The sequence below is a fragment of the Narcine bancroftii genome, chromosome 1, assembly GCF_036971445.1.
Source record: "Narcine bancroftii isolate sNarBan1 chromosome 1, sNarBan1.hap1, whole genome shotgun sequence".
In the NCBI taxonomy this organism is placed as follows: domain Eukaryota; kingdom Metazoa; phylum Chordata; class Chondrichthyes; order Torpediniformes; family Narcinidae; genus Narcine; species Narcine bancroftii.
Window position 1 is genome coordinate 293,593,164 of NC_091469.1, and position 27,905 is coordinate 293,621,068.

The following is a 27,905-nucleotide window of genomic DNA, read 5'->3' on the forward strand; positions in this document are numbered from 1 at the left end:
GTGTCAGGCTCACTGGCCTATAATTTCCAGGGTTACTTTTGCAGTCTTTTTTTAAACAACAGAACAATGTAAGCTAATCTTCAATCCTCCAGCTCCACCACGTTGGTAAGGACATTTTAAATATGGTACAACTTCTATAACCATATACAGAACAGAGCAGGCCAGTTTGGCCCTACTAGTCCATGCTAGAACAAATCCCCACCCTCCTAGTCCCACTGACCAGCACCTGGTCCATATCCCTCCAATCCTCTCCCCTCCATGTAATTATCCAGTCTTTCCTTAAATGTAAATAATGTCCCTGCTTCAACCACCTCTGCCGGAAGCTTATTCCACATCCCAACCACCCTTTGCATGAAGAAATTTCCCCTCATGTTCCCCTTATAATTTTCCCCCTTCAATCTCAAACCATGGCCTCTGGTTTGAATATCCCCCACTCTTAATTGAAAAAGCCTATCCACGTTGACTCTCTCGGTCCCTTTTAAAATTTTGAACACCTCCATCAAATCCCCCCTCAATCTTCTACGCTCCAGGCTGCTCAACCTATCTCTGTAACTCAAACCCTGACATCCTGTCAACATTCTTGTGAACCTTCTCTGCACTCTCTCTATTTTGTTTATATCATTCCTATAATTTGGTGACCAAAACTGCACACAGTATTCCAAATTTGGCCTCACCAATGCTTTGTACAATTTCATCATAACATCCCAACTCTTGAATTCAATACTCTGATTTATGAAGGCCAACATTCCAAATGCCTTCTTCACCACTCTATCTACCGGAGTATCAACTTTGAAGGTACTATTTACCATAACTCCTAAATCCCTTTGTTGCTCTGCACTCCTCAATTGTCTACCATTCAATGTATATGACCTATTTAGATTTGCGTTTCCAAAATGTAACACTTCACACTTATCCGTATTAAATTCCATCAGCCATTTCTCAGCCCACTCCTCTAGCTTTCCTATATCTCTTACGGTAATCTTCCTCACTGTCCACAATACCACCAATCTTTGTATCATCTGCAAACTTTCTTGTGCCAATTCACCACCCCTTCTTCCAGATCGTTAATATATATAACAAACAATAGTGGACCCAGGACTGATCCCTGAGGAACTTCACTAGTCACCGGCCTTCAATTTGACAAACAATTTTCTACCACTACTCTCTGACACCTCCCATCCAACCATTGCTGAATCCATTTCACTTCCTCCTTATTTATACCTAATGCCTCCACCTTTTTTCCTAACCTCCTGTGGGGAACTTTGTCAAAAGCTTTACTAAAGTCTAAATAGACAACATCCACAGCCTTCCCCTCATCAATCTTTTTTGTAACCCCCTTGAAAAACTCAATCAGGTTTGTTAAGCATGATCTACCCCTGACAAAACCATGCTGACTACTACCTATCAATCCCTGTTCTTTCAAATATTTGTAAATCCCTCAGAACACTTTCCATCAACTTACCCACCACAGACGTCAGACTCACTGGTCTATAATTTCCAGGCTTACATTTGGACCCTTTCTTAAACAGCGAAACAACATGAGCCACCCTCCAATCCTCTGGCACTACCTCCGTGACCAGTGACATCCTAAATATCTCTGTTAATGGCCCCACTATCTGTACACTTGTCTCCCTGAGTGTCCTTGGGAATACTTTGTCCGGACCCGGAAATTTGTCCACCTTTATCTTTTTTAACACTGCCATCACTACCTCCTCGGTTATCCTTATATGATTCATGACCTCCCCATTATTTTTCTTTACTTCAACTGGTACAATATTTATTGAGAGTCAACATTGTTTGACGGGTTTAATGTATCTTATATTCTGAACTTTAAATAAATGGGAGGGGAGGTAGGGAGGGGAGGGGGGGAGAAAACGACACTGTATATATTTAAGAAGGAAAATGTATGTATCTTGATCAATATGGTTTATAGTGTGAAAAATTAAAAAAAACTCATACAATATTTTTTTTCCCTAGTGAATACCGAGGAAAATAAATCATTTAAAATTTCCCCCATCTCCTCTGACTTTTCACATAACCTACCCTCCCTATCTACAAGGGGTCCAATTCTATCCCTCACTAATCTTTTACTTTTAATGTACCTATAGAAACCCTTTGGATTTATTCTTACTCTGCCTGCCAAAGCCTCTTCGTGCCTCTTTTTGGCCTTTCTAATTTCTTTCTTACGATTTTTTCTACACTCCTTGTAGTCCTCTTTTAATTTCTCAGCACCCTGCTGTTTATACCTCTTGTACACCTCCCTCTTTCTCTTAACCAAATTTCTAATATTCCTCGAAAACCAAAGCTCCCTATGACTTCAAGCCTTTCCTTTGATCCTCATTGGGACATATCTACTCTGTACTCTCAAAATTTCTTCTTTGAATATTCTCCATTTTTCATTTACATCCTTTCCTGAAAAAATCATGTCCCACTCAATACTCCCCAAATCCATTCTTATTCCTTCAAAATTTGCTTTTCTCCAATCCAGAACCTCAACTTTAGGCCTTTCTTTGCTCTTCCCTAAAACTAAGAGTTGTGATCACTTGACCCAATTTGTTCTCCAACATTAACCTCAGACACCTGACCTATCTCGTTCCCTAACAGGAGATCCAGTATTATACCGTCCCGAGTCGGTTCCTCTACGTATTGATTAAGAAAACTATCTTGTACATATTTGACAAACTCTAGCCCATCTAGCCCTCTTATGGTATGGGTATCCCCATCAATGTGAGGGAAGTTAAAATCTCCTATGTTTGTTCTTCCAATTTTCTTGGCCCATTTGGTGGTCTATAATACACTCCTATTGGTGCCCTCTTGCCTCTTCCACCCCTCAATTCCACCCAAACAGCCTCACTGGGCGATCCCTCCAAGCCATCCTGCCACCTCACAGCAGTAATGTCCTCCTTAACAAGCAGAGCAACTCCTCCCCTTTTTTTTAAACCCCCTGTTCTATCACATCTAAAACATTTGTATTCTGGAATATTTAGTTGCCAGTCCTGTCCCTCCTGTAACCAGGTCTCACTAATTGCCGCAACATCATGATTCCAAGTGCCAATCCATGCTCTAAGCTCATCTACCTTGTTCACTATGCTTCTTGCATTAAAGTACATGCATTTCAGAGAATGACCCTTACATATATTCCATTTTCTACCTTTTACCTTAACCTCCATCCTTTGTTATCTTTATCATTCTTAATTAGGTGGCCATGCACCTGAGACACTGCTCGCAAATTCTGCTCCCCACCCCCCTGCCAAACTAGTGTAAACCTTCCCCCACAGCTCTAGCAAATCTGCTTGCCAGGGTATTTCTCCCCCTCCAGTTCAAGTGGAGTCTGTCCCTTTTGTACAGGTCCGACTTTCCCCAGAAGGGATCCCAATGATCCAAAAATCTTATCCCCTGCCCCCTGCACCAGCTCTTTAGCCACGCATTATCCTCCACATCCTCCTATTACTACCCTCTCTAGCGCGTGGCACCGGCAGCCATCCAGAGATTACTACCTTAGAGGTCCTGTTTTTTAACTTCCTGCCTAATTCTATGTATTCCTGTTTTAGGACTTCATCCCCACTTCTAACTAAGTCATTGGTCCCCACATGGACCACGACTTCTGGCTGCTCACCTTCCCCTTGCAGAATTCTGTGAACTCGATCAGAGACATCCCTCACCTGAGCACCAGGGAGGCAACAGACCAACCTGGATCCCCAACCTCGTCCAACAAACCTCCTATCTGTCCCTCTGACAAGTGAGTCCCCAACCACAATTACCCTGTTCTTATCCCTCCTTCCCTTCTGAGCCTCAGGGGCAGCCCCTGTGCCAGAGACCTGACCCCCATGACTGGGCCTATGTTGGATAAATGTTTTTTTTCAGATAACTGGTCAATTTTTAAAAAGTCTGGTGGCAACAGCATCAATAACATTAAAATAATGTTTAATTCTCACCAAAAAATGCTGGCAAATGCCGCCTGCTGCTGATCCCCGACACATCCCCAACACTGCCGCTGATCCCCAGGGAAGCTTCCTGGGGCAGTGGAACACTCACTGGTGAGTTGGTGGGTTCCTGTCTCCCCAGTCACTGGAGCTCTCAAGTCCCGACTCCAAATCCTCCCCAAGGCCTCCCGCACACAAACACCGGGCCAAGGTGGGAATCATAGTTGGCATCGGGAACTCTGTGGTGCCAAGGAGGGAAGGGAACACCATTGTGCCTGAGGTCACACTTGCCCAGGAGGCCACTCTCCTTGAAGATGCCGGGACAAGAGATTCTCCTGACCACTTGCAGTTTGAGGGAGAGAGTTGGAGAGAAAAGTCAATAGGGGAAGGTGAAGAAGAAATGGAAAGAGGGGAGGGAGTTACCTGAAACGAGGACAATTGTTCTAATTTCATGTTGTGTGGATTTTTTTTTTCAACCTGTGAGGGCATTTCAGCTCCAAAAAGAATTCAGATAAATGAGGATTTCTGATTTGTTTCGGATATCCTCGTTTATCCAATTTTTTTTAAAAATTCGGATAAATGAGGATTTTGGAGAATCAGATTTTGGATAATCGGAGTTGTGCTGTATTTCTGCCAGAGCCCCTGTAATTTCTACACTAGCCTTCGTCAAGTTCTGAGGGCATATCTTGTCAGGCCCTCGGGATTTATCCACCTTTGTTTGCAAGCACTTCCTCTTTAATCCGTATAGGTTCCATGACCTCACTGCTTATTTTCCTTGCGTCTCATGATTTTGTGCCTGTTTCCTGAGTGAATACTGACGAAAAATAAAATTTAAGATCTCTCCCGTCTCTTGGCTCCGCGCTAAGCTGACCAGTCTGATCTTTTTATTGAAGTTTTTCTTGCTTTTTTTATACTCCTCAGCTCACTCATTTGCTCTTTGTTGGCTATGCCTGCTATACACCTCTCTCTTCTGAACCAGATTCCCAATATCCCTTGAAAAGCAAGGTTCCCTATACCTTCTAACCTTCCCTTTAATCCTGTCTGGAAACTACAAATGCTGAACTATCAAAATTTCACCTTTGACCTAGCACGTCCTTGCCCAAAAACAACTTATCCCAATCCACGCATTCTCAGAATTAGCCTTTCTTCGATTTAGAATCTCAACCTGTGGTCAAGAACTATCCTCTGTAATTAACTTGAAACTAATGGCATTATGCAGAACGTCAAGCGCTGAAGAGCTGGCTCTGAATGGGCAACTAAAGCGGCATCATCTGCAAAGAGTAGTTCACGGACAAGTTTCTCTTGTGTCTTGGTGTGAGCGTGCAGGCGCCTCAGATTGAAGAGACTGCCATCCGTGCGGTACCGGATGTAAACAGCGTCTTCATTGTTGGGGTCTTTCATGGCTTGGTTCAGCATCATGCTGAAGAAGATTGAAAAGAGGGTTGGTGCGAGAACACAGCCTTGCTTCACGCCATTGTTAATGGAGAAGGGTTCAGAGAGCTCATTGCTGTATCTGACCCGACCTTGTTGGTTTTCGTGCAGTTGGATAATCATGTTGAGGAATTGTTGCCAAAATGTTTGGCCTGGAAGTCAGCCTGAAGAAAACTGAGGTCCTCCATCAGCCAGCTCCCCACCATGACTACCAGCCCCCCCACATCTCCATCGGGCACACAAAACTCAAAACGGTCAACCAGTTTACCTATCTCGGCTGCACCATTTCATCAGATGCAAGGATCGACAATGAGATAGACAACAGACTCGCCAAGGCAAATAGCGCCTTTGGAAGACTACACAAAAGAGTCTGGAAAAACAACCAACTGAAAAACCTCACAAAGATAAGCGTATACAGAGCCGTTGTCATACCCACACTCCTGTTCGGCTCTGAATCATGGGTCCTCTACCGGCATCACCTACGGCTCCTAGAACGCTTCCACCAGCGTTGTCTCTGCTCCATCCTCAACATCCATTGGAGCGCTTTCATCCCTAACGTCGAAGTACTCGAGATGGCAGAGGTCGACAGCATCGAGTCCATGCTGCTGAAGATCCAGCTGCGCTGGGTGGGTCACGACTCCAGAATGGAGGACCATCGCCTTCCCAAGATCGTGTTATATGGTGAGCTCTCCACTGGCCACCGTGACAGAGGTGCACCAAAGAAGAGGTACAAGGACTGCCTAAAGAAATCTCTTGGTGCCTGCCACATTGACTACCGCCAGTGGGCTGATATCGCCTCAAACCGTGCATCTTGGCGCCTCAGTTTGGCGGGCAGCAACCTCCTTTGAAGAAGACCGCAGAGCCCACCTCACTGACAAAAGGCAAAGGAGGAAAAACCCAACACCCAACCCCAACCAACCAATTTTCCCCTGCAGCCGCTGCAACCGTGTCTGCCTGTCCCGCATCGGACTTGTCAGCCACAAACGAGCCTGCAGCTTACGTGGACTTTTACCCCCTCCATAAATCTTCGTCCGCGAAGCCAAGCCAAAGAAGAATGGCATTATAATCACTGGACCCAATATGTTCCCCTACATGTACTTCTGTCATCTGTTCTACCTTGTTCCCTAAAAGGAGATCCAGTATTGCATTCTCTCTAGTTGGTACCTCTATACAGGCATATTGATTTAGAAAAATTTCCTGAACACAATTATCAAACTCCAAGCCATCCAACCTTACAGTATGGGATTCCCAGTCAATATATGGAAAATTAAAATCTCCTACTATCATAATCTTATGTTTCCTACAGCTGTCTGCTTTGTCTCCATAGAGTTGCTCCTCCAATTCTCACTGACTTTTGGGCGGTGTATAATGCAACACCATGAGTGCGGTCATACCTTTCCTGTTGCTCAGCTCCATCCATATAGTCTCAGTAGATGAGCCCTCTGGTCTGTCCTGCCTAAGTACAGCTGTGATATTTTCCCTGACAAGCAATGCCGCTCCACCCCCTTTCATCTCCCCCCACCCTCCCAATTCTATCATGTTTAAACCCTTGGCAGTGGAAGTACTTCTGTGGAAACCAGGCTTATAGTTTTCAAGTGATATAATCTCAAACCCCCCCCCCCCCCAGCCTTATGCAGCTCTGGTAGCCTTTTTACTACGATTATCCTCAAAATGCCACAACTGATATAATTTCTACTTGTCCACAGTGAAGCTCATCCTCATTAACACGTTTAAAATGATTATTAATCTCACAGAAACTGATTAAGAGAATGTTATTGATAAGTATGGCAGTATTAAAACTTAATGGTTCCTGATCCTTAAAAACTATACATGTTGTTGTATTAATTTGTTGCGCCTGTGAGCCTTCAATCTCCCTTGAATCCTTTTAAGATGACTGTTGAACATCATTCTATTTTTGAGAGAGAAAAAAAAAATTACTGTTGTGTAAAAATTATTTTTCAGGTCCGGAAACCACTCCGATCTAAGCACTGTCCTGTTTGCGATTGTTGTGTAGCCAAGTACGATCATCACTGTCTGTGGATTGCATGTTGCATTGGTGAGTCATATTTTGTGGCAAGACCCACTGTGATTATCATGTAGGAACAATTGGACTTCTGAATGATGGTTGAGGAAATAACGGAAGCTAAAATTGCCCAGTTGGCTTTTAGAAAGAAACCAGTGGTAAGAAGCAGCAATTCTCATTATCAATGAATGAGTGAAAAATTGTTTCCATGAACCAATCTTGTTTGAACTGAAGTGACACCATTGAGGTGAATCTTGAGTTTTCTAGCCAGCTTTGTTCTTTCTGTCTGAGGGATGCTTAATGGTAGATGTACTTTAAATGAATCTCCCAAACATTCAAGTTGTTTCTTTTTATTCCACTGATAATTTGCTGAGTTGTATTTTTTCTTCATCTGATGGTGCTTAGTTATGACAAGAATTGCACATTAGGTGAGTAATTTACTAGTTACGATCTTCAAGGCATCACGTAAGAGTACCAATGTTTCGTGGGTGTGAGATTGAGAGTGGCTATGTTTGTTGAGGCTATTCTTTTTCTGCTATTTTTCTTTTCATTCATAACATCATCTTCCTTTTATAATCTTCTGTCAGAAGCTTTGGGTGGTCATAATGCCTGCCACTGGAAATTGCTTCCTGTGTAAATCAAGAATCAGTTTTTCCTTGTTTCTTTAAAAAAAACTCAACAAATCATCTTGTGGATATCGTACAATTACATTGTTTGAATGTGATGTTTGAAATTTAGAAGAAATTTAATCATAGAGGAATACCAATTTATATTTTGAAATTGTATATTCTTAGTATTTCTTTTATTTGTATCTTGGGTTTTTTTGCAACTGTTTTGTATGATTCAGGGGCTTTTTACTTATCAAGTAATAGTGTGCTCTCATAAAGTAGAGCTTTATCTGCTTACTTACTCGTCTTCTCTGGTCAAGAGCACAGGTCTTCTCATATTGCTGAGTCTTATTTTCCTTTGGGTTGGGAACTGATACATTGCCTTTGGATATATTTTATTTTTAGAAAACAAGTCAATTAGGATATATTCCAATTGATTTAATAATGTGAATCAGTTTCTATTCACTGATTGTAGCACCTCTGAATGTAATTCTGCCTTTTCGAGCGGATGTCGTGCTTTCCTTGTAAATAAATTTCTATACCCAATATTGAAGGCAGTAAAAGAAGAATTGTTATTGTTGAGATATTTTTACCCATGGTCTCAAAGGAATGTTTTCTTTTCTTAAACAGGTGCTTGGAATCAGCGATATTTTGTTAGTTTCCTGTTTTTTGTGTTCACATTAATTCTCTGGATGAGCTATGGAACAATCATGTGTAAGTGCTTTTCTGCTGGAGTCACAGTCATTACCTTTCAAAGATAGACCTATTATTTAAACATATAACTATATTCCCTTGAATGTGAATGTATTGGTTGCCTTGAATGTAAAAAAAATCTTTTTTGTTCCAATTTTTAATTTTTCACACCATAAATCACATTAACCATGATACACACTTTTTGCTTTTCACACATATACAGTGCAATTTTCTCCCCCCCCTCCCTCCTCCCATCCCACCCTCCCTACCTCCCCCCTCCCGTCCATTTAAGGTACAAAATCTAGGATACATTAAACCAGTCAGACAATGTTGTCATTCAATAAAAATACACCAGAAATTCCACTGAGTCCATTCTTTTCATTTCCTTTTCCTTCCATTAACTTAGGTAGTGATTGTCCCCGGTAGGTTTTCGCTATTGTGTTTCATATAAGGCTCCCATATTTGTTCGAATATTTCAATATTATTTCTTAAACTATATGTTATTTTTTCTAATGGAATACATTTATTCATTTCTATATACCATTGTTGTATTTTCAAATTATCTTCCAATTTCCAGGTTGACATAATACATTTTTTTGCTAGGCTAGAGCTATCTTAACAAATCTTTTTTGTGCATCCTCCAAATCAATTCCAAATTCTTTGTTTTTTATGTTACTTAGAAGGAAGATCTCTGGATTCTTTGGTATATTGTTTTCTGTTATTTTATTTAATATCTGATTTAGATCTTTCCAAAATTTTTCTACTTTCTCACATGTCCAGATTGCATGAATTGTTGTTCCCATTTCTTTTTTTACATCGAAAACATCTATCAGATACTGTTGAGTCCCATTTATTTAACTTTTGAGGTGTAATGTATAGCCTGTGTATCCAGTTATATTGTATCATACGTAACCTCGTATTTATTGTATTTCTCATCGTTCCAGAGCATAACTTCTCCCATGTTTCCTTTTTTATCTTTATATTTAAATCTTGTTCCCATTTTTGTTTAGTTTTACCATTTGTTTCCTCATTCTCCTTTTCTTGCAGTTTAATATACATATTTGTTATAAATCTTTTGATTATCATTGTATCTGTAATCACATATTCAAAGTTACTTCCCTCTGGCAAACTCAAACTGCTTCCTAATTTATCCTTCAAGTAGGATCTCAATTGGTAATATGCCAGCGCTGTATCTTGAGTTATATTGTATTTATCTTTCATTTGTTCAAAGGATAATAATCTATTTCCTGAAAAACAATTTTCTATTCTTTTAATCCCTTTTTTCTCCCATTCTCTAAAGGAAAGGTTATCTATTGTAAAAGGGAGTAACTTGTTTTGCGTCAATATTAGTTTTGGTAATTGATAATTTGTTTTATTTCTTTCTACATGAATCTTCTTCCAAATATTGAGTAGATGATGTAATACTGGAGAACTTCTATGTTGTACCAATTTTTCATCCCATTTATATAATATGTGTTCAGGTATCTTTTCCCCTATTTTATCTAATTCTAATCTGGTCCAATCTGGCTTTTCCCTTGTTTGATAAAAATCTGATAGGTATCTTAATTGTGCGGCTCTATAATAATTTTTAAAGTTTGGCAGTTGTAAGCCTCCTTGTTTATACCATTCTGTTAATTTATCTAGTGCTATCCTCGGTTTCCCCCCTTTCCATAAAAATTTCCTTATTATTTTCTTTAACTCCTTGAAGAATTTCTCTGTCAGTTGTATTGGCAATGCCTGAAATAGGTATAATATCCTTGGAAAAATGTTCATTTTAATACAGTTTATCCTTCCTATTAGTGTTAGTGGTAAATCTTTCCAATGCTCTAAATCGTCCTGTAATTTTTTCATTAGTGGATAATAATTGAGTTTATATAGTTGGCCGAGATTTTTATTTATTTGTACACCTAGGTATCTTATTGCTTGCATTTGCCATCTAAATGGTGATTCCTTCTTAAATTTTGAGAAATCCGCATTATTCATAGGCATTGCTTCACTTTTATTTACGTTGATCTTGTAACCCGACACTTCTCCATATTCCTTCAATTTCTTATATAATTCTTTTATTGATAGTTCTGGTTCTGTTAAGTATACTATAACATCATCCGCAAATAAACTGATATTATATTCCTTGTCTTTTATTTTTATCCCTTTTATATTATTTTCTGTTCTTATCAATTCTGCTAGTGGTTCTATAGCTAACGCAAACAATAAAGGTGATAGTGGGCATCCCTGCCGTGTTGACCTGCTTAAGTTAAATTGCTTTGATACATGTCCATTTACTGTCACTTTCGCTAATGGTCCCTTATATAATGCTTTATTCCAATTAATATACTTCTCCAGTAAACTGAATTTTTGCAATACTTTGAACAAATAATTCCATTCTACTCTGTCAAAGGCCTTCTCTGCGTCTAAAGCAACTGCTACTGTTGGCGCTTTATTCCCTTCTACTGCATGAATTAAGTTAATAAATTTACAAATATTGTCTGTTGTGCGTCTTTTTTTGATAAATCCAGTTTGGTCTAGATTTACCATTTTCGATACATACTCTGCTAATCTGTTTGCTAATAGTTTAGCTATTATCTTATAATCTGTGTTAAGTAAAGATATTGGTCTATATGACGCTGGTGTGAATGGATCTTTCCCTTGCTTTAGTATTACTGTAATTATTGCTGTTTTACATGAATCTGGTAAGCTTTGTGTTTTATCAATCTGGTTGATTACTTCCAGGAGGGGCGGAATTAATAAGTCTTTAAATGTTTTATAGAATTCTATTGGGAATCCATCCTCTCCTGGTGTCTTATTATTTGGTAATTTTTTTATTATCTCTTGTATTTCTACTATTCCAAATGGCTCTGTTAATTTATTTTGTTCCTCTATTTGTAGTTTTGGTAGTTCAATTTTAGTTAGAAATTCATCTATTTTCCCTTCTTTCCCTTCGTTTTCAGTTCGGTATAATTGTTCATAGAATTCTCTAAAGTTTTCCTTAATTTCTTTTGGATTATATGTAATTTGTTTGTCTTTTTTCCTTGATGCCAATACCATTTTCTTAGCTTGTTCTGTCTTAAGCTGCCATGCTAGGATTTTGTGCGTTTTTTCACCTAGTTCATAATTTTTCTGTTTTGTCTTCATTATATTCTTCTCCACCTTATATGTTTGCAGTGTTTCATATTTTATTTTTTTATCCGCCAATTCTCTTCTTTTAGTTGTATCTTCCTTCATTGCTAATTCTTTTTCTATATTTACTATTTCCCTTTCCAACTGCTCTGTTTCCTGATTATAGTCCTTTTTCATCTTGGTTACATAACTTATTATTTGCCCTCTAATGAATGCTTTCATTGCATCCCATAGTATAAACTTATCTTTCACTGATTTCGTATTTATTTCAAAATACATTTTAATTTGTTTTTCAATAAATTCTCTACAATCCTGCCTTTTAAGTAACATGGGGTTTAATCTCTATCTATACATTCTTGGAGGGATGTCCTCTAACTTTATTGTCAATATTAAGGGTGAATGGTCCGATAGTATTCTAGCTTTATATTCTGTTTTTCTTACTCTATCTTGCATACGAGCTGATAACAAAAATAGGTCTATTCTTGAGTATGTTTTATGTCTAGCCGAGTAATATGAATATTCCTTTTCCTTTGGGTGTTGTTTCCTCCATATATCCAAAAGTTGCATTTCTTCCATCGATTTAATTATAAATTTGGTTACTTTGTTCTTTCTGTTAATTTTTTTCCCAGTTTTGTCCATATTTGAATCCAAATTCAGGTTGAAATCCCCTCCTATTAATATGTTCCCTTGCGTATCTGCTATCTTCAAAAAGATATTTTGCATAAACTTTTGATCTTCTTCGTTAGGTGAATATACATTGAGTAGATTCCAAAACTCTGAATATATCTGACATTTTATCATTACATATCTCCCTGCTGGATCTATTATTTCCTCTTTTATTTTAAATGGCACATTTTTACTAATTAATATAGCTACTCCTCTTGCTTTTGAATTATACGATGCTGCTGTTACGTGTCCTACCCAATCTCTCTTTAATTTCTTGTGCTCCAATTCAGTTAAATGTGTTTCTTGCACAAATGCTATATCAATTTTTTCTTTTTTCAGTAAATTTAGCAGTTTCTTCCTTTTAATTTGGTTATGTATTCCATTAATATTTAAAGTCATATAGTTCAACGTAGCCATTTTATACTTTGTTTATCTTCCCTTTCCGTTTCTCCATCATTACCTTTCCTTCTTATCCATTTCTGTTTTCTTGTTTTGAACCCTTTATAAGACAACATTCCTAAAACATCAAACATTTTCCTTATTCTCCTATTTAAAACTTCTTTAGCCCCAATCTCCCCTTCCCCTCCTGAGTTGTCCTTTATCCCTTGTCGGACAACCACATCTCCCCTCTCCATTTGAATTTGCGAATTCACTCGCAAGCGTCAGCTGATTTTGCAGTGACCGTAACTCCTCCCCACCCAGCCCCCCCAGAAAAGATTTCACTTTTCATATGTAACAAAGGTCACTCTTTTAATTCCCTCCTTATTCCCTCTATTCCATTTCCTTCCCTTGTTAATTCTTGTCTATACTCTCTATATTTTCCTCTAAATACGGATACATTCATGTATGCACACTATACATATACACACATATACCTCTTTACCCACATACATATAAATCGTGGTCATTTTTACTCTTATTACATGTCTTCATCTCTCTGCTTGTTTTGTAGTTGTTCTGCAAACTTCCTTGCTTCCTCTGGATCCGAGAATAGTTTTTTTCCATAAGATCGTTTTCGCTGTATTGAACTCCTTCCTCTTCTTCAGGAGTTCAAAACTTATGTGTCTTTTTAGTTCGCAGTCTTCTGTACTCTCGTTACACGTCTTCATCTCTGTCTATTTTGTAATTGTTCTGCAAATTTTCGTGCTTCCTCTGGATCCGAGAATAGTCTGTTTTGCTGTCCTGGAATAAATATTTTCAATACCGCTGGATGCTTTAGTATAAATTTATACCCTTTCTTCCATAAAATCGCCTTTGCTGTATTGAACTCCTTTCTCTTCTTCAGGAGTTCAAAACTTATATCTGGATAAATGAAGATTTTTTGCCCTTTGTACTCCAGTGGCTTGTTGTCCTCTCTTACTTTTTCCATTGTTTTCTCCAGTACCTTTTCTCTTGTAGTATATCTTAGGAATTTTACTAAAATAGATCTTGGTTTTTGTTGTGGTTGTGGTTTAGAGGCCAATGCTCTATGTGCCCTTTCTATTTCCATTTCTTGCTGTAGTTCTGGACATCCTAGGATCCTGGGGATCCAATCTTTTATAAACTCTCTCATATTCTTGCCTTCTTCATCTTCCTTCAGGCCCACTATCTTTATGTTATTTCTTCTGTTATAATTTTCCATTATATCTATTTTCTGAGCTAACAGCTCTTGTGTCTCTTTAACTTTTTTATTAGATTCCTCTAATTTCTTTTTTAAGTCCTCTACCTCCATTTCTACTGCTGCTTCTCATTCTTCCACCTTGTCCATTCTTTTTCCCATTTCTGATAAGGTCATATCTATTTTATTCACTTTCTCTACTGTACTGTTTATTCTTCTTCTTAAATCACTAAATTCTTGTGCTTGCCATTCTTTAAATGACTCCATGTATTCTTTAATAAGAGAAAGTATATCCTTTGTCTTGCCTTTCCCTTCCATTTCACTGTACTCTTCCTCTTCCTCTTCTTCTTCCTCTGGGTTGGCCATCTGTTGTTTCTTTGTTGTCCTTTTCTTCTCTTCTTTCTTGTTTTCGTTGTCTTCTATGTTCTCCTCTTGCTGCTGCTGTTCTGCAGCTGTCGTTGCCGACTGTGGAGATCGACTCCCCAGCTGGTCACCCCTCCCGTCGGTGTGTTTTTTTGCATGCGCGGTTGCGCACTTTTACTCGGCTCAGCGAGCCATTTTTGTAGTCCACTTTCTACCGACCTGAGGGAGCGGGTTTCTCTCTCCACCGCGGGCCTCTTCGAACAGGTAAGGCCTTCTCCTTCTTCTTCCGTTGTCTTCTCTTCCTCTCTTCTTACCGTTGGTTTCGATTTTTCTTTTTTCGTCGCCATCTTCTTTCCACCTTTATACTCACTTTACTTTAATTTTTATTTTTGTGCCTTTGTGTTTTCCTTTATTTTTTCCGACTTTTCTGGAGAGGGCTGGAGTTCACCGTCCGGCCACAACTCCATCACGTGACTCCTCCCCAATGTAAAAAAAATCTTGATGTAATTTGCTTCAGGTACATGTTTTTTTCATCCAATGTCAGTTTTGTTACACCTGAGTGGCAACAAACTTTTTATAATACTCTTTGACCTGACTCAAAAAAAATGATCATGTCTTTGCCTCAATAGCATTAATTAGTCTGAGCCAGCCGACTAGATTCAGAGATCCTAATTGCCAGCATTCAAGAAAACAAACAATTTATTAAATTGAAAATTATCTTTATTTATCTAAAGTGTAATAATTAATGTCTTGACAATTAATGAATTGTTTTGGATTAATGCTTTCAAGCTTGTTGGGGGTGGGTGCATGCATTGCAAATGTTCAAGGAAGTAATCCATCTGATTTTACTCTTGTAGATTGGTCCTCACATTGTGTCACCAGCTATGAGAAGGATGGATGGTGGACATTCTTGACCCAACTTATTTCATGTTCTCCATGGATCGTTTGGATTTTTCTGCTTGTCATATTCCATTCCTCGTGGGTTACATTTCTGTTGCTGAACCAGCTCTACCAGGTAAAAATAGTATTGTTTTTGAATTATCAGTGGAATTAAATTGGGGCTTTGATGTGATAGCACATCCTCTTTCACAGTGGGGAAAAAAAATCCACATTTTCTCATTGGAAGAACCCCCGTCTGAAAAGATGCCTTTGTTAAAAATGAAAATTCTTTACGTGCAGTTGTAAACATGTTCTATATTTACAGAGATCATCTATTGCTGCCTTTGTTTTTCTTTAAGGACCATATACACTGCAATTATGTGAAGAATTGCCTTCTACTTGTGAAATAGTGATTAAAATCTGATGTGGTTCACAGAGAGGTCAACTATTGTGCAGTTGGCAACTAATTGATGCTTATGGGCAGTCGAATGTTGCACGTAGTAAAATGCAGATTTCATTAAGTCTTCAAGGGTGGTCACAAATACCAGGCCCAAAACCTTTGCCAGAGTATCAACTCTGTGGGAATGAGTTGATGATTGCCAATACCTTTTTTTTAAACTTTATTTAAGATTTTATAACATGAATAAAATAGAAAGTTACAGTAAAAAGATTAAACATAAGATAATAATAAAAATTACAATACTACATCGGCAGACTAAATAAACTAAACCCCCCTCCCCCAAATTAGTACACAACATTAATGACCTAGCTTAAAGTTAGTCCAACCCCCCCCAAAATAAAGAGTGAAAGAGTGAGAGTGAAGAGTTAATAAAATGAACAATAATTATATATAAAAAAAACCCCTTACACAAAAAAAAGATAAAACATAACAAATAAAGATACTAACATCAAAAGATTGCCAATACCTTCAATTTGTCTTGTACAAATAAATATATTTGATGATGATTCAATTTATCTGAAATTTCACTCTTTAATCTTCTACAAATATAAGCATAAGATTTTATGTAAAGATAAATATCTTGTGCCAATGGAATAAATATTTTATTGGGAATACCTGGATTCCTTGATCAATGCAATTAAAAGTTCATAACCATTTACTTTTTTTCTCATCATCTCTGATCTTTAGAAATTGGGCTGACGCTCTGTAACGGTATTTTTACACATAGAATGTGCACATAGCGGCCGTGGGAATAGACTAGCGGTATTTTTTTCATGAACTACGTCGAGGACTATGGGGACAAGATATCGAACAAGTACAGAACACAATTTGGCTGAATGAGTTGCAGTGTTTTTGAATACATAGAAGGATGTGAAAATTTTGACTCAGCTATCTCTAAGTTGGAGCGTTTATATGTGAAGACTCCCAATTAATGAGGTTTTTGGTAGACATTTACTGGCTACCAAGCAGCAGAAGCCAGGAGAATCATTAGGTGATTTTTTTTTCAGGGAGTTGGAAAAGTTAAAGAGAAACTGTAATTCTTTGAGATCATAGTGTAGAACAGTGTGGAAACGAGGCAATGCGTGATGCTTTCATTGCTGGCATTGCCTCACCTGTAATACGCCAGCGTCTCTTAGAAAACAAAACACTGGACTTACAGGTTGCTTATAACCAAGCTTCTGCGTTAGATATAGCTCAACTCAATAATGATGTATATGCTACCCCGCGGCCCATACAGCTGCAGTTGTGAAGCCTGAACCATCACACGTACTTCAGGTATGTGAGAAGGATTCTTTAGCAGGGTGGGCTGATCACCTTCTAGTTATCTTGAGAAACCAGCTGTGGCTACCACTTATAATACAAAACGGAAATGTTTCTTCTGTGCTTCATCTCACCATTCACGGGATAACCGTCCAGCATGCAAGGCTACTTGTTATAAAGATGCCAAAAAGGGATATTATGCGCGGGTGTCACCAAACTCAGTGGCAACAGTGGTCAATTCTCAGGTACTGGCTGCACTTACTAATATGCCACAAGGACTCGTTCAAGCCGCAGCCTTTGTGACTGTGAATGGTAAAAAGTTAAGTACTCTGTTGAGTTCATGCAGCACTGTTCGTTACATTAGTGAGTAAGTCAGGCAGGAACTAAAACTAAAGGCTCACGCATCCATTAAAGACATTACTATGGATCAGAAAACTTTAAGCACTAGTTTCCAAGGATATGTTGTTAACCTAACTCTTAGTCTTAATAGCCAGTCTTATGCTGCCACATGACTTGGTGTATTGAAGGACCTATGTTCTGACTTAATACTTGGCCAGGATTTCCAGTGTCAACATCGGAGTGTGAAATTTGAATAAGGAGGTCCCTTGTCTGAGGTGTGAAGGGTGCTGATCATTACTGTGCACTGAGAGCAGCAAAAAAACTTGTCACCAAGCTGTTAACCAATTGCTGCCAAATCAAGATACTTTAGCAGAGATAATCAGGACTATGTTGCGGTGGGTGGGGGTGGTCGGGGGTGGGGGGGGGGGGGGGTGCACAGATGGCAGGGCTAGGAGTGAGGCATTTGTTTAAAGGGACCGAAATCAAAATGATCCTGAAACCCGGAAGAATCCGAATGGCAGGTGTCCGGTCTCGACGATCCCAGATAAGAGGTTAGGCGCTTGTATTACAAAGTTATTCTTAATTGTTCAAAATAATTCTAAGTTCTAACTGTAACAGTGTTCAATTAAGTTGAGAATGCAGCCACCAAATTTTCATTGTCACAACAACAAAGCTTTTCAGCATTTTAGAGAATTCTAAAATAGGTATAACTCAGTCCAGTTGCATTGCAATTTTTAATGCAGCTGGTACTCCAACCATATTTTTATTCTTTCATTTGTAATTGTAACTTGGATTGTAAATAAATCTGAAATTCATACCTTTTTACTGTAATTAACAGTCTGCTTCAAACTATGTAATACTTTTATAAGCTAAAATAAATTATGCATTCATAAAACACTTTGCCACGTTCTCAAAAGTATCAAGGGATGGAAGATTCCTGGGGGGAAATAAAAGGCTCTCAGGAATGATCACAGAGAAACTGTGGAGCTGGTGTTTTAATATGAGAAATAATGTGCGAAAGGAAGATGAACTTGGAGCCTTGTTTGATTCTTGGAATTGTGATATTTTTGCGTAATTGTGTCAAAGAATATTTTGTCTAATTTTTAATAAATATTGTTTAATTTGAATTTCTTGATGTATCACAGTAACTGGCCTTCCAACCCACGCCACCCAAATACTCTAATTCAGCTACAAGCCCTGTACACTTTTGATGGGTGGAATAAAACTCACACAGACACTGGGAGAATATGCAATCTCCTTAAAGACAGCACTGGATTCAAACCCAGGTTGCTCATTCTGTAATAGCTTTGCTCGAACCGTGCTGCCCACTCAAGATCAATGTGTCTATTGTTAATAGAGAATAAAGTACCAATTACACATTCCCAGTGTATTTACGATTGGTGTAGTTCATGTTCAAAGTTACTGTGCAGGTAATTCAAAGAAGCAACCCTTGAACAATCTGTTGTCCAGAGCCTTTTAGGTCAAGTCTATGCTTTGGATGGGTTAAGTGCACAGAATTACAGTCCTGACACAAACCTCTTGATCTGGTGCTACTAGCAGGGTCAGGATGTTCCTGTACTTTGGTCAAGATTATTGAAGCCGCAGAAGTAAGATTGAATTTACTGTATGAAACATGTAATGTAGCATAATGAGTCAGCCTAAGGTGAATTACAAGCCTTTGAAGTTCATTATTTACCAGAATAGTTTAATTAACATTTTGACGTACAGCAACATGCTTTTTAAAAAAAAGATGGTTCAAGTGAAAAGAGGTTTGTGACTGCATAAATTTTTTTAAAATTTAGATTTCATATTTGGGTCTAACATCTAGTGAACGGCTCAGTCTGATCAAGCATGCACATTCCGGGCGCCTCCTTGGACTTCGGCAAAATCCATTCAAGTCAGTATATAGTAGTTCTCATAAGAATTATATTTGTCATAAATCAACTCTACCCTTTTCTAGTCCAATGTAACCACACAGGATCTCATTATTCTCCCATTAAGAGGATGGAAAATAGCCAATGGTTTATCCAATAAGGAAGTTTTGTGGTTGCTGTTTTTTGTTCAAGATTTTTGTTAACTAAACATTATGCATTCAAAATGTACTTTATCACTTTCTCACAAGCATCTTAGAAATGCCATTTAGAGAACTTTTACATCAATGTTATAGGATGTTTTAATCTAATTCACCTTTTGGAAAGGGTAGATCTATTGTTTACCTTTTCTTCTGGAGAATAATCTGTTGAGCAACTTCACATTTCTTTTATTGGATTACACAAATCCGATTATTAGCCTTGGTTATTTACATAATTTCTGGCATAGTGATTTGATGGCTTCTGATACAGGATGAAAATACTGCAAATGGTTTCTTACAATTAGATTAAAGGCCCAATGATTTACTTGCATCTCTCAATATTGGCCTTAGAAAATTGATAGAGCTGCCACAAAGTCTGCAGAAATTGCTCTTGAAGTGATAGAATTCCAGGAGTTCTACACAGAGCAATCTGTCATTTTTATCCCTGGAAACCAATTTTTATGATCAAAATTGTCTGTTCAACCACAGTTGAAATAAAAGACAATAACCGCTGTACCAGAAAATTGGGTATTATTGTGTGTTGGGGGAATAAGATTTAACCATTGCAATGCCTAACAGTTCAGCAAAGTGTAGCCTGAAAGGGTATAGAATAGGTGAAGATAAATTAAGGCTATCAATTAATTCCTTGTTATTAGCACAACAGAAGATTATGTTTACCATGTTAATTACACATAGGACATCTTTTTTAAAAAAACGTCAATTGTTTCCATGCACTGATTCAACCTGTTGACTTGCTTTGGTCTTTTGAGGGGATTGGAGGGAGTGCCTGGGGTTGAAGTTGCACCATGTTCCACTGTCAAGCCTGTCCATTGGACATCAGGTCATCACTAATATTGTGACTGGTGCAGGAACAGAGGGATGGGCCTCCTTCCTGTTGCCTTAATTCATGTATTTGACATATTCCTTCATTGAACTGCAGGGGAGGGCAAGACTCCATGAAGCATCAAAGTGTTTTGTGATGCGATTAGATTCTTGATACATCCAGTTCTATTTCAGTAGAGCCATGTAGCATGTGGAATATAAGGGGGTGCACACTGCTTCTTATTATAGTCTATCATGAAAAATAAATGTTGTTATTCATTAATTGCAGTCACGGCTGTTTCCAGAACCTAGTGGACTTCTTCCAGTGTCGCTGTTTTGGTCTCTTCAAACCAAGCAAAATTGACTGGAGTCAGCAGCATACCATGGGCACTGAGCAGACAAGAACCACCGAGTTCCAGTTTGTATGAGAAGTGTGTGGGGGAAGATCATAATAATTTGTACATATAGTTTTTTTTGTCTGTGATGGAAGATGAGAGCAGGCAGATGTTTCTTATCATTTGTATAATTCATGTGCGTCTCAGGTGAGACGGGATTTCAATAATTTAAATTGTGATTTTGTTTAAAAAGCTTGTCAAACTCAATTTCACTAGGTCCAAAGAATCTACTATTTTGGAAATAAAATGTCAATCAAATATTTGTGAAATAAGATTAAAATCAAATCAATAACTTAAAACTTGTACACTTTTTAACAAAGTATTTTTACAAAGATTCTTATGGACAAAACGCTTTAATTTCAAAGATGTACAATTCAGGTTGTAAACCTGAATTGCTCTGTTAACCCCTGAATTTTCACATTTCTCTCATCTCCCAACTGCAGCAATAGTTGCCGTGTTTTAGCTATGTCGGTGTATCTATTGTAGCAAAAGCTAAAGAGAAAAAATATTTCTTACATGTCCCCTTATTTTTATCCACTTGCTCTCAGTCATGTACAGCAATTAAATTTAACGTTAAAGAAAAGTAGATGCTGGAAATCTGAAATAAAAGTCAGGCAGTTTCTGAGAAAGGAAGTTAAACTTTCAGACCCACGAGAAAATAATGAGAATAGTAATTGACCTGAAACAGGAAATCTTTGTATCTAATTCTGACAGATGGATCTTTAATTTCAAGAGGGATCCCAAGGGAAATATTGACAACCCGAGCAAACTAACCCATCTGAAAATGTGTAGGCATTTGCATAATTCAATATGATGATTGATCTGATTGTATCTGAAGATTTGTGACATGTTATGATTTTAACAAAGAACAATGTAACACATTTAAATTTGCTTGGAAAGCTATTTTGCTTCATTGATTGCATATTTGAGCATAAAATGGGGTGAAATGTTAAACACATCAGTGTTTAGTACTTCCATTGCACTTGTTTCTTATCCTGAAGCTAATTTTTTTAGTAAAAATTTAAGGAAGACATATTAAAATTAATACAGTACAACTCTGATTATACAAAATCCTCAGTTATCCAAAATGTTTTGGACCTGGAAGTGATGTCTGTTTGGCTCTGAAAAAAATTTCAGATAATTGATGATTTTGAAAAAAGCTGGAAAGACATCATTTTTGCCTATGAACATTCACAGATAAATGAGGATATCTGAAACAATCAGAAATCCTTAGTTATCTGAAATTTTTTCAAAGCTGAACTGACATCACAGGTTTTAAGAATTTTGGGAAAACCTCTAGCAGAATTTTGAATTTTTGGTGTTGGATTTATCTTATTTTGTTCAGGTTTTTTTGCTAAGAATTAAACATTATTTCATGCTTAGAAAGCCTTCCCTTGTTGTTGTTTAAACACTGTTACAAGTGATTTGCTGTTGCTTCTGGGGTGTTTTTAAAAAAATTACCAGTTATCTGAAAATATCGTTTATTCTAAATAGGCCTGGTCACGACCAATTTGGATAATCGGAGTTGTACTGTACATGAAGATACTTAAAGTAAAGATATAAAGTCGTCATAGTGTAGGTAGGCACTTTTAAAAAAATTTTTCCCTTCAGTAAATTATGTGGGAGGATGTATATAAAAACACAGATTTAGGTAATATAGCAAAAACCTTCATTCCAAGGGGTTCTATTCAATTGATTTGAATTGAAGGAAGTTGGGTTGGGTGGCTAGATATTTGGTTAAAAAAGTTGGATTGGGTGGCTCGATGTTTGTTAAGGAAACTGCTTTTAAGGAACTGCTTAAATCTAGGAGAGAGGTTTGAGAATGTGATGGAATTCCAGCCCTTGGCTTCCGACATGTGAAGGCTTGGCCACCAGTGATGGAATGATTGAACTTGCAGCTGTGCAAAACATCGACCTGGAGCAACAGAGAACTCCTTCAGGCTCAGATTGTGCAAAGGGTCAAACTTAATATGCATGGCTGAAGAAGGAAAAAATCTGATATAACTGAACGGTTCACTGAATCTCAGTGGTACAATTAGGCATGAGGCATCATATATTTGTAAATGACGTTCCTTGTAAAGATTTGTAGTACTGCAAATGCTCTTCTCAGCAATGTTATATATTTGCTGGTAATCTGAGATGATGTGAAACAAATCTTTATGAACTTTGTCAGTTAAAGTGCTTTATATTTTTTGTTGATTTAAATCAATGGTTTTCAAATTGCCCCCCTAAACTCACATTCCACCTTAAGCAATCCCTATGACAGAAGTGCTCTGTGATTAGTAAAGGATTGCCTAAGGTGGTATGTGAGTGGGAAGGGAAGGTTGAAAGCCACTGTTTTAATCGTACCTAATTGACTTGTTATGTGCACTGTTTCATAACTCCAAAGGAAATGGGCCAAGGACAATTTTTCTCAAGCAAATTATGTCAGTAAAAATAGAGTCTAGAGCAGTGATTCTCAATCTTCCCTTCCCACTCACATCCCACCTTAAGCAATCCCTTACCAATCACGGAGCACTTATGGCATAAGGTAGAATGTGAATTTAGGGGGGCAGTTTGAAAACCACTAATTTATATGAATGCAATGTGTTTGAAGTTGATGTTAAAATGCTTTAACTCCAAGCATAGAAATAAATCTCAATACTTTTGTGCAACAGATCTCAAAATGGTGATGTTTTAAAACAAAAATAGATGATGGTTCAGTAACTTTTGCCTGCTAGTAAATCCTATAATTGACAGTATTGGTCAGAATGTACTATTAGGGTACTTTGAGTAAATTTCTAAACTTGGAAGAAGTAACTGAACATTTTGTCATTGAATTTTCATGCTAGCAGAAAGGCAAATGCATTAGAATCTTTTACCATTACCATGAAGAGAATCAATGTGAAGACCATGAACAAAGGGGAGAGAGAGGTAGAAATGCAGTGAAATTCTGGCAAGAGCGATGAAGGGTTCCAGCCTGAAGCATTGACCATTCTTTTTCTTCCACTGATGCTTCTTGACCACCCATTCCACCTTCCTTCCAGCAGATTGTTGCTTCATGATTTTGGTGATTCTTCGCTGTTTTCCCCATGCTATTTTAATTGGTTTGCTTCCTTGTTTACTGTTGCTTTGTCATTTTCAGTCAGGTCAGTAACTTGCCTTCAATTGCACAAGCTTCAGCTAATGGTCTCTCACCAAAGGTTTCATCTATGTTTCCAGATTACATTTGACAAATGATAACCCAGTCCACTGATGCAGTCACCAATATATAAATAAAACCACATGACAATAGGGTAAAACGGATGGTAAGGAGCACGGGTACTGACTTTTTACAAGGTAGTTTAAAATGGTGAGAATAGAACCTAACAAGAAAAATAATGAGAGAGCAGTTGACCTGAAGTTCGAGAAGATTTCGAAATGCCTTGACGGAAGATGTGATCTAGTTTACATCAGGCTTCTTTAAGCCATCATGGAGGCACAGGTACCGTCGGATTCATACCTCCAGGTTCAGATAGAGTTGCAACCCCTCAACTATCAGACTCCTTCAGACATTCATTTAAGGAATTCCACTCTTCTCATTATTTGTTATTGAATATTTATATTTGCACAATCGTTTTATTTACATTTCTTCTTGAGTCCAGTTTACAGTGAAGGTAATGAGAAATTCTGCCTTGCACACAGGAAAAAGAATCTCAGGTTTTTATATGACCCTAACCCTTTGAACTTGGGCAGTGGAAGACACCACCGATACATTGGTCAGAAAAGGGAAGGGATTGAAAATTAAACTGGCATGCAACAGGAGGCGTGTGATCACTTCTGCAGACTCACCCCTCAGTTCTGAGGAAGGGTTGCTGACCAGTTTCACTGTCCACAGATACAGGTTTGACTGGCTGGGTTCTTCCAGGGTTTCTGTTTTATGTTGCAGATTCCAGCATTTACAGTTTTGCATGTTTTCTAGTGTCTGAATGAACTCGGGGTGGCAGCAGCACATTCACGCAAGGTAAACTTCGTGAGTCAGTTGATAGATACCTTGATAGTCTGCAGGTTACATTGTTTTCATTTGAAGTGGTGTAACAATTATTACTTGACATGGAAAAGAAATAAAAAATCAAGTATCTTGGTGCTATATCTGTCATCAGTTCAATATCTATGAGAACTTGCTCTGTTTGTAAAGAAGCATACAATGCAGAAGCAGATCCTTTGGCTCAGCACATCCATGCCAACCATCCTATCTTTACTAATTCCTCTTACCAGCACTGGATCTGACGTCAACTGTGCCTGGGTGATTCAGTTTCTGATCCATATGCTTCAATATGTTGAGAGTACCTACCTGCATCACCTTCTCAGGCAGCCTGTAAGCACAGAAATGCTGGTGGAACTCAGCAGGTCTTGCAAAGGAGGTAAAGATATATTACAGATGTTACTGGCCTGAGTCCTTCTTCAAGCACAGGCCTGAAATGTCAATAATATATCTTTGTCTCCTTTGGATGCTGCGAGACCTGCTGAGTTCCTCCAGCATTTCTGTGGTTTTACTGCAATCACCACGTCTGCAGGTGGAAGAATGGGAGGAGGAGGAGCCCAGATCAGCAAAAGGTGTTTCTTGGATATGATAAGAGGAAAGGTGAGAATTGATTTTTGGCTCTGTGAAAGGAGACTGAAAAGGGAAGAGAGCGAGAACTTGAGAGGAGATGGGAGTTTGGGGGGTGGTTTTAATGGAAACTGGAGGTCGATGTTAATGCCATCCGGTTGGATGGTGCGCCGATGGAAGATGAGATGGTGTTCCTCCAATTTGTGGTGGTCTTGGTCTAGCAGTTTTAAGTTTAGATTCTGGTCAGTAATGAATTCCAGGTTGTTGGTGGAGGATTTGACAATAAAGCCATTTTTGTTGGTTGGATTATTGCACTTGGTCATAAGTGGAAATATTGGAAAATGTTACTTCTCAAATCAGACAATTTGTGAAGATTGTGTTGGTATTCTATCGGCACAAACGTCAGTCTGCAGAGAAAGGCAGGTAAAGTGCCAGTATAATCTTTGGTAAAATTCCCCACCTCTGACCTTTTGATGGGAGAAGGGCCATGGCAGTCCAAAGAATGGCTGGGGTTAGAATTCTGTCCTGAGAAATCCATGCAGCAAAGCACTGGGAGATAGGTTTGCAACAAAGATGGTCATCCAGATTTCTTTGTGCTAGCTCATTAATATTTCTGATCATAGTGTGATGGAGTAGTTCATTAGCTATCACAATATCAAAGTTGAGAAGGGAATGTTTTTTTAAAAAAAAGCAACTGGTCTAGGAAGAGCCAACAGAAGGTCATCTATTTTCTGCTTTCAACTGCAGCAAAATCACACTTGCTATGCCATTACACAACTGTAATTACATAAAGTGTTTGATTAAGTCAAGCTCCCTTGAATAATGACTGCCATAACTTTAATCTTCTGCCAGTGTTATAAATAATTAGGTTTACAAAATAACAGCATTTGTTTTAATTTCAGTGACTGAACTCTGAATTCCTTTTCATCAGGAGATTGCTGAGTCCTTGTCCTGATCAGTTTATCATTCTGATTATACACTATAGAAATCATGAATAAGAACATAGCCTGTGATTAAATGTGAGAACACAATTTGTGAAAGGTCACTCTTTGCACCTCGGGTTTATTCTGTCATGTTTGTGGTGCCAAGATATTTCTTGTAGACTGCTCAATTACTCAGATAATACGCTCAAGTCTAAAAGCTGCGATGTGACATTTACAGGCAATCAATGAAATGGATAAGGCTTTTAATTTATAATGGGCACATTTGCCTCGTGCATCCTTCACACATTATGTACTAGAATTACAGCACAAGCAAATTAATCTTTATCAAAACAACGACAGCTGCTGCTGAGGAGGCTGAATTTATAGCGAATAATATTTCAGAGTTTATAGTTCATGGAAATTGTATAACCATTCATTTTACATGGAACATTCATAACAGTGGCATTAATTTGGCCCAAGGCCTTGACAACAATGCACAGTTGGACATATCTCCAGTTACGGAGATCCACATACATTAAATAAGTATTGGGAATGATTAAACAACTAGACAAATTGGAAGGATCCCTGTGGAGATAAAGAACAAATCTCAGGCAGTGTACAGTTAACACCCTTCTTCAGCTTGGCTCCCTCAATCCAGAATTGATGGCATCAGCTTTAAGAGAAGCAATTTTAGCATTTACCTCGAGCTTTCATATTAAAACCATACAATATCTCAATAACTTACTTTGCTATTTGGTTAACTTATCAGGTAATTTGGATAAATTTTGAGGGATTAATGTTCAGGAGGATGCCTAGGAAAAGGATATATTAAAAAAAAAAAATTACTGCAACTATTTGAACTGCCAGATGAAACATGTCTCTTCCAATCATCAGGTCTGACACAAACCAAAGGTCTTCAGCAATTCTGTGGTCCCTGTTGAAATTGTGTACATCTCACAAGAAGAATGATAATAGCATGGAAAGCATTTGATCTATTATACCTGTACCTATTTTTAGTTGAGCTAAAGAATTAATCATGCTCCAATGCATTTTGTTGACATGATTCGATGATCTAATATGAACCAACATCAAACCAAGCTCTTCCATCTTTTTTTTTGCTGAGATCAATGAAAATGAAACTCAAATCTGGGGATCATCCCTCTATAATTCAGTGCTATTGGTTACAGTTAATGTTTTGGAGAAGCTCAGAAACATTTTGAAGTAATTATTATTTGCTGTGCTGGTGGTTCACTTTGACTGAGGTCTCAATCCTATCAGGAAACAATATGAGAATGTGATGCATTTGAACTACAACATGTTATATCTGTATTTGTCCTTGCGTATGTATTGTTTGTCAGTATTTGTTTCATGTCTGGTTGCGTGTCTGCATGTTTTTTTTAACCAAGGACTGGAGATTGCTGCACTTGCGCAACCAAATGATGATAAATTTGAACTTGACATCTTTAAAAGCAGTCATGTGGTTTGGAATAGCTCAGGCTTGTGAAGCAGAACCAATTGCTTCAAGAATTTTGTCTATTTTCTTTCAAGAGGCAGAGTCTCACCCACTGGAACAATGTTACAGCAGCCTTAATGTCACTGACATCCACCTGGGCTAGCTCAGTCTGGGAGGAGATGAATCCGGTTGTCACCATTCAAAGTGAGAGTCTGGAGGGAAATGATTGGTCAATAAAAGGCCCTGATCCAAAACACAGACCATTTGGAGTGGCACGGTCAGCAGAGCGGTTAGTGCAATGCTATGACAGCA

General features: G+C 38.2%; 1 protein-coding gene across 3 annotated transcripts in view; it reads left to right on the plus strand.

Annotated features, from left to right (window-relative positions):
• zdhhc13 (zinc finger DHHC-type palmitoyltransferase 13) overlaps positions 1-23,301 on the plus strand; it is a 56,229-nt gene extending 32,928 nt beyond the window's left edge. For 2 of the 3 annotated variants that reach the window (XM_069904678.1, XM_069904688.1), the window contains exons 13-17: positions 7,317-7,410; positions 8,616-8,699; positions 15,279-15,436; positions 19,162-19,256; positions 20,542-23,301. In XM_069904678.1, coding sequence (XP_069760779.1) covers positions 7,317-7,410; positions 8,616-8,699; positions 15,279-15,436; positions 19,162-19,256; positions 20,542-20,680 — 570 coding nt within the window. In that variant the 3' untranslated portion in view covers positions 20,681-23,301. The remainder of the gene's footprint in view (positions 1-7,316; positions 7,411-8,615; positions 8,700-15,278; positions 15,437-19,161; positions 19,257-20,541) is intronic. The other variant, XM_069904685.1, reaches the window with a different exon arrangement.
• The last annotated feature ends 4,604 nt before the right edge of the window (positions 23,302-27,905 follow it).